Source organism: Galeopterus variegatus, unplaced genomic scaffold, assembly GCF_000696425.1.
Source record: "Galeopterus variegatus unplaced genomic scaffold, G_variegatus-3.0.2 Scaffold2565, whole genome shotgun sequence".
NCBI classification, from domain to species: domain Eukaryota; kingdom Metazoa; phylum Chordata; class Mammalia; order Dermoptera; family Cynocephalidae; genus Galeopterus; species Galeopterus variegatus.
In genome coordinates this window covers 81,360-89,185 of record NW_007728676.1, presented here as the reverse complement: position 1 = coordinate 89,185, position 7,826 = coordinate 81,360, and the positions used below count along the sequence as shown (strand labels likewise).

General features: G+C 37.6%; 1 protein-coding gene and 2 non-coding genes across 3 annotated transcripts in view; 1 reads left to right on the top strand and 2 right to left on the bottom strand.

The window, feature by feature from the left end:
• Positions 1-7,826, top strand: part of SF3B3 (splicing factor 3b, subunit 3, 130kDa) — a 41,622-nt gene that overhangs the window by 7,695 nt on the left and 26,101 nt on the right. Inside the window, exons 6-9 of the mRNA XM_008582314.1 lie at positions 1,196-1,333; positions 2,110-2,213; positions 3,965-4,130; positions 5,310-5,405. Coding sequence (XP_008580536.1) covers positions 1,196-1,333; positions 2,110-2,213; positions 3,965-4,130; positions 5,310-5,405 — 504 coding nt within the window. The remainder of the gene's footprint in view (positions 1-1,195; positions 1,334-2,109; positions 2,214-3,964; positions 4,131-5,309; positions 5,406-7,826) is intronic.
• On the bottom strand, positions 5,981-6,055 carry TRNAT-GGU. The gene has a single exon. It is a non-coding gene; the product is annotated as a tRNA-Thr (tRNA).
• On the bottom strand, positions 6,232-6,306 carry TRNAT-GGU. The gene has a single exon. It is a non-coding gene; the product is annotated as a tRNA-Thr (tRNA).

The following is a 7,826-nucleotide window of genomic DNA, read 5'->3' as shown; positions in this document are numbered from 1 at the left end:
AACCCTTGGTGGTGCCCCCGGGGCTCTCGCGGCGAGTGAGTGGGGACCGGTCTGTATGTGGGATCCGAACCCTCGGCGGGAGCGCCGCCACGCTTCCCAAGCGGCGCACTAGCACAGTGCGCCACCGGGCCGGCCCCTTTTTTTTTTTTTTTTTTTTTTAAAGATGACCGGTAAGGGGATCTTAACCCTTGACTTGGTGTTGTTAGCACCACACTCACCCAGTGAGCTAACTGGCCATCCCTATATGGGATCCGAACCCGTGGCCTTAGTGTTATCAGCACCGCACTCTACCGAGTGAGCCACGGGCCGACCCTAAAACCAGTGAATTTTGTGTTTAGACTTGGGCCGCCTCCGCAGGATATCTCATTAATTACTCGTATATGCAAATATTCCAAAATCTGAAAAAAATCAAAATCCTAAACACTTCTGGTCCCAAGCATTTTGGATAAAGTGATACTCAGTGTGTACAGTCTCTCCCCTTGGCCCTAGATTATTGCTTTTTAATATTAATTTATTGGTCTGGGGGTAAAACCATGTAGGTTTAGTTGATCTATTGCATGCTATCTGAGTAAAGGTCTCAGTTTTAGAAAACCTAAGAAGACATTTGGCAAGTTAAATTCTTCTTGGTAAGAGATGGGAAATCACTCAGTTGGTCAGACATTTATTGAAGACCTAACTGTGCCAGGGACTATACTTGGCTTTGGGACAACAAAAAAGTATGAAACTTTTTAAAGAGCTTATTCAGTGAAAGAAATACAAATGTTGGAAACATTAAAAAAAAAAAAAAATCCAAAATCAGAGTTGCTTTTAGGAATCAGGGAAGTTCTAGAAAAGGGTTGATGATGGATGGTTTGGATGGTAGTGTCATGGACATGTGAGTGTTTTATTCACAGCTTGAGGTGATGACTGTAAATATCATGTCTCTTTGCCATTTTTCTCTGGAGATAATTTTTGCCTTACTGATCTGATAGGCCATAGAGTGGAATTGTGGCTCTTTTTTGGTTACTCAGGATTTGTTATATGTTTATAGCAGACAAAAATTTTAGCTGTTATGTTTTAGTGCTTTGGCTGGCGGGCTGCTCTGGATCAAAGCTTGTGTGATCTACCAGGCCTTGGGTGACCTACTGGTAAGGTGCTGGGTTCCAGAAATAAGTACCCATTTCTAAGATGTTGCTTGTGTATTTGATTTTGCTAGAATGACCTGGATGACCCTGAAAGAGGAATGATTTTTGTCTGCTCTGCCACCCATAAGACCAAGTCGATGTTCTTTTTTTTGGCCCAAACTGAGCAGGGAGATATCTTTAAGATCACTTTGGAAACGGATGAAGATATGGTAAGTAGACCATGGATGGAGGGGAAAAATGAAAAACCTGTTTATTGTGGTTAGTCTATTTTAATAAAAGTTCCTACAATTTTATCTTCATTTAATTAAATAACCTTGTTTTAAAAACTGGTATTTGTATGTACATTTAAACCACTTATTACAGCTACTCTCTAAAATGAGATAGGCAGGAAAATTAATATTTTATAAGTTAAAATACTGAAACTTAGAATGACTTAGAAGGTGGTTGCCTTTGGGACTGGTATATAAATATAGGTTTTCTCTCTGTTTAACAGATTTCTGGTCTGGTAATCTTATATATGACATAGGATGAGACTGGTAATGCCATTTCTAGTGATTATTTTCAGGTGGTAATAATTGGTATGAATAAGAAGAACTCTTCATATCTACTGAAAACTGGTAATATACATGATACTTCTTTCATCCTGTGGAGGAGCTCTGTGAACAGTTTCTGAACTGTTCAGATCAGAAATTGGCAAACTGTTTTGGTAAAGGCCAGGTGGTAAATATTTCCAGCTTTTTTGGGCCATCTAGTCTGTCTCAACTACTCAACTCTGCCATTATAGCACTAAAGCAGCCATAGATAGTATATAAATGAACAGGCATGGCTGGCCCGTGGACTGTAGTTTGCTGACCCCTGGTTTAGATACTAAGTACAGTATTTTATTTGCTGCTCAGCTTACCCTGTTTTGTTGTAATACTAGGCTCCCTTCTGTGGTCTAGTTTCACTTGCCTATACACTAGCATCTTTTTTTCTTTCACTCCAGGTTACTGAGATCAGGCTCAAGTATTTTGATACTGTGCCTGTTGCTGCTGCCATGTGTGTGCTTAAAACAGGCTTCCTTTTCGTAGCATCAGAATTTGGAAATCAGTGAGTAATTCTTTTATTGCCTTAGTTCACCTTGGTTACTATAAAAGTTGGCCAGAGGGAGGTGTATCTTCAAGGCTGGGGAGCTTTTCAGTAGGGTGTTTTAGTTTTATTCAAAATGAAAGTTTTGCCCTTCTTTCCCCATTACATTCTTTTTGTTATCTTCTTGGGCTTCAGTGGCTTCAGTCAATACTTCTGTGGATGTCGAAAATGATACCTTTAGAAGTAATGTCTCTCCTGAGTTTTTTGCTGGACATTTCATTGAATAAATATTTATTGAACTACATGCTATTAAAGAGATGTTCCACAAGCACTTCACTTGTATAAATCTAAAGTTGGAACTTATCTCTACCCACATCTGCACCCACATCACTAATCCTCCCAGCCTTGGTATTTCTTTTCTTTCTTTTTTTTTAAAGATGACTGGTAAGGGGATCTTAACCCTTGACTTGGTGTTGTCAGCACCACACTCACCCAGTGAGCAACCGGCCATCCCTATATGGGATCCGAACCCGTGGCCTTGGTGTTATCAGCACCACACTCTCCCGAGTGAGCCATGGGCTGGCCCTGGATAGACTTCTTTAAAGATATGGTCCCTGGATTAAAGAGTGTACGCATTTTTAAAACTTGGGATACATTGCTGAATTATTTTAGCAGCAGTATATGTCTGTTTTGCCACATATTGTCAGTATTAGGTATTTTATATATATTTTTAAGCTTTGTTAATTTGTTGGGTAAAATTTTTGTCTATTAAAGAGACTGAACTTTTAAATTTTATTTGCCCACCAGTATATCTTCTGTGGATTATAGTCTTGACTTTACTTTTTTTTTTGGTGTCTGGCCAGTACAGGGATCCGAACTCTTGACCTTGGTGTTACAAGGCCGTGCTCTAATCAACTGAGTTAACCAGCCAGCCTGTAATTTTATTTTAAAGAACTGAATCATTCCATAAAAGTTATGAGTCTGCTTTTTCAAATAAGCAATGTATTAAAAATTTCTCATGAATGATTCTTTTATATTTCTCACTTAAAATTTTTATTTTATTTTTTTATTATGAAAACTTTCTAACATACATAAGAAGAGAGAATAGTGTAATGAGTTTACACTCAGCTTCAACAAAGATTAATCCATGACCCATCTTGTTTTATTTACACTGCACTTCCCAAACCCTCTCCTTGAATTGTTTTTAAACAAGTCCCAGACATCATACATCATCACACCTAAAAATAACAGTAATTTCTTAATACAGTCAAATAGCTCTAGCATTGTTTTTTTTTTTTTTTTTTTCCTTTTTGTCTTTTTTCCTGACCGGCAACGGATCACAACCCTCAGTGTCGTGCCCAGACTGGACCGGGACTGGCAACGGGATCGCAACCCTCGGTGTTGCGCCCGCACCTCGCTCAGCCAGTGAGCCGCCGGTCTGTATGTGGGATCCGAACCCTCGGCGGGAGCGCCACTGCACTCCCAAGCGGCGCACTGTAGCAGTGCGCCACCGGGCTGGCCCAAGCATTGTTTTTTTTTAATTGAAAAATAATTGATTAAATATATTTGTGGGGTACAGAGTTGAATATCAATACCTGTGTACAATGTGTGACAATCAAATCAGGATAATTAACATGTTTATCATTATAAAACATAATCATTCCTTGTGTCCACTAACTAATTTCTTGCTAGCCCTCTAGCATTATGTTGATGTCAGACATTATTTCCAGAGAATGTTTTAACTAAATTCTCTCCTTTTTGCTTTTCCTTAGTTACTTGTATCAAATTGCACATCTTGGAGATGATGATGAAGAACCTGAGTTTTCATCAGCCATGCCTCTGGAAGAAGGAGATACGTTCTTCTTTCAGCCAAGACCACTCAAAAACCTTGTGCTGGTGGATGAATTGGACAGCCTGTCTCCCATTCTGTTTTGCCAGGTGTGGGCCTTTCCAGTGAACTTTCACAATGAGCAGTGCCAGCCAACTGTTTTTAATCTAAAATTTAATTAGTTTAAAGTTTTCCTCCAGTTAAGATAAAGTGTGGTTGAAGAAACAGGTTTGTTAGTATGTCTTTGGACTCACCAGCGTGTAAATGTAAAACAGAGGTAGAAGTTGGGGAACTAAAAACCATTAATAAATTCTTGGGCTCTTTTTTTCAGTTATAAAACTCATGTTCAGTGTAAAAATTCAAACCATATAAGAAGTGAAAAGTGAAAGCCTGCCTCCCAGTCTTTTTAACTCTCAACTCTACTGAGGCCATTGCTTTTTGTGATTGCTTCTGGGTGTTTTCTCTGCATCTACAATCATATATATGTTTGTGTGTGCTATATCTTTTCTTCTTAAGGTAAATGTAAATTTACTTTAAAAGTAAATGAGTCCATACACTACACAGTAGTGTAGAAATAATTTACATGGTATTCTGAACTTGACCTTTTATCACTTAACAGTCTATATAGCTGTATTTATCTCATTTTATGACTGGTTAGCTCACTTGGTTAGAGAGTGGTGTTGATAACTGGTGGTTGAACAGTCAGGAGTAGAGTTACTCAGTAGCTGGTCAGCTAAATCATAGCATCTGTAGATAGGGCAGTTGTGATCATGTTTGATCTAACCAGTCTAAAATACAATTAACAGTCAGGAGTAGAGTTACTCAGTAGCTGGTCAGCTAAATCATAGCATCTGTAGATAGGGAGTTGTGATCATGTTTGATCTAACCAGTCTAAAATACAATTTTTTTTTTTTGATCAGCATAAATAATAATTGGAACTGTCTACAAACTAATGTGATAAGAATAGATGTGGTTTGTATTGGTGACAAAGTTGTGGGTACTGGTAAAGTTGCAGTTTGTTACCTATATCTTTAATTGGAAGAAAATGCTAAGTTTCAGTTGGAGGTTATGTAACATTTCAACTGATTTAAGCCTTTTTTTGTTGGAAAAACTTGGTGCTTCAAACTGGTTTACTTTTTGGAACGTTGGAGCTTTTTCTCTTCATATCACAGGGCCAGTAGACAGTATATAAGCTTAATAAACTAAAAAGTAGTTTGTCCTCTGAGAGTCAGAGTTGTGTTTGAAAACTTACCACAAGTAGACATTTTTTCCCCTTTTTTTCTGTGCAGATAGCTGATCTAGCCAATGAAGACACTCCACAGCTATATGTGGCCTGTGGTAGAGGACCCCGATCATCTCTGAGAGTCTTAAGGCACGGGCTGGAGGTAAGATTGGAATTTTTAGATAACGTGCAGGGTTTGCAGGGAAGCATTGATAAAGCAGTTTGTGGCTTTACTCCAGTGAGGCCAAAGATATATTTAATATTTCTATGAAAAATTATGTTCTTTCACTCCCATTTCCCTAAACTTTATAGAATTTAGATTTCCTGTTCCTTGACTTGTTAGCGTGATAGTTCTAGGCTTGCAAGCCTTGACACTGAGGCTAGGAAATCTACTTGGAACATTTTACGCTATTTCCTTCTAGTCTTTGTCTTTTTTCAAGGTTTTTAGATAGTTATATTAGTAACTATTTTTACATTGTGTGTGTTTTTGTATCTTATTTTATTCCTTATTAATTATATGCTCTTAAGTAGCATCAGTTTTCATGTTTGAGCAGTATTTCACCAAAGTGGATGGATCAGGATTTATTTAATGAATCGTTTACTGTTGGACCTTTTAGGTGATATGGACACTCAAAATTATTTTCTCAAATTCCACATCCTCTTCTCATCATAGTCCTAAATGTTGATGCCTTCTAGCAAGGGCCCTGGACTTGATTTTTTTTTTTTTTTTTTGGCAGTTAGCTGGTACTGGGATCCGAACCCTTGACCTTGGTGTTACCAGCACCACACTCTAACCAACTGAGCTAACCAGCCAGCCCCCTGGACTTGATCTTGTTAGGAGTAAAATAAAGCTTTCTATGACAATTTGCTTTTAGAGCTTGGGGGCAGCAAATTACAGCTCTCGAGGCTCACTGCCGGTTATAGTAAATTTTTATTGGAACACAGTCATGATGACCTTGGTAGATTTTTTTTTTTTTTTTTTTGGCAGTTAGCTGGTACTGGGATCCGAACCCTTGACCTTGGTGTTACCAGCACCACACTCTAACCAACTGAGCTAACCAGCCAGCCCCCTGGACTTGATCTTGTTAGGAGTAAAATAAAGCTTTCTATGACAATTTGCTTTTAGAGCTTGGGGGCAGCAAATTACAGCTCTCGAGGCTCACTGCCGGTTATAGTAAATTTTTATTGGAACACAGTCATGATGACCTTGGTGTTTTTGTTTGTTCGTTTTTTGTTTGCTGGCTGGTATGGGGATCCAAACCATTGACATTGTTTTATAACACTGTGCTCTAACTAACTGAGCTAACTGGCCTGCCCCAACCCTGATTTTGAATTCTGGTTGTAACACTTAATGAGTATTACTAAGCTTTTGTTTCTTTTTCTTTAAAATGGGGTTAATAAGGGTACCTGCCTTAAAGGATTGTTGTGTGAATTAAATGAGATGATGCATATGAAGTAATGAGCTTAAGATACGGCATTTAGTAAGTATTCAATATATGTTAGCTATTAATACTGCTTTTTCAGAGTATTTGAAAGATTTTTGACTTTGCCAAAGTATTTATCAGTCCACCAAATTTTTAATGACCTCAGACCCAGTTTAGATTAGACCCTAGTTCTTGATTAGTTACTTACTTACTCGTCATTAGATCCCAGTGAGCATCTAATGAAAGTAGCACTTTCCACACAAAAAAACCATATGTGCATTAACAGAAAATTTTGTGTACAGTGTCAAAGATAAGGAACTCAATTAAGAATCATCATTTTTGAGTTCCCTGTGCCCTACACGCGCATGTCTTCAACTCTATTAAGAAATTTTTGTTATGTGTTAAAATATTTTAAAATTGTTGAACATCGCTTTGTTCCTATATATCTATTTGTTACCCCTTGTTCTCTGGTTAGATTATGGTCTCAGTTGAGCAGGGAGACCGTCAGTTTTACATTTGGTATAGATTGTGGCATACTTGACACATGATGAAGTTTGTAGGTCTTCTTGCTGTTGAATCAGAACAATAAAGGCATTGCCTTTCTTGAGTATACTTGAGTTCTTCCTAGAAAATGTGGTAACAGTACAGCGTATGAAGCTCTCTAGTTTATTATCTCTAACAAAGGTACAAAAACCCACCAAAATACATAAATAATAATAATAATTTATTATCTTTAGATAAAAATTTTCACTAAACTTTTTTTTTTTAACTAGTTATTGTAGAACTGTTTTACATATACAGAAAAATTGCGAGGACAGTATAGAGAATTCACGTGTAACCAGCACCCAGTTTTCTCCTCTATATCATCTTGAGTTTGTCTTATTTTATTTACTCTGATGTTTGAGAACCTATAGGATATTAGGAGGATTATTGACTGACCTTAAGGAACATAGAAATCTAGAAGGAAAGACAAAACAATTAGTACCCTAGGAGGTGGTGATTGATTTATTATTTATTTATTTTTTCTGTTTTCTCGTGGTGATTGATTTCTGTGAGTGCTTAGGAAGGAGAAATGACTGCCAGCCAAGGAATAAGGGAATATTTTTTCTAAAGGATGTAGTATTTGAATTGGTCCATGAAGAGAGATGGGATTTGGTCTT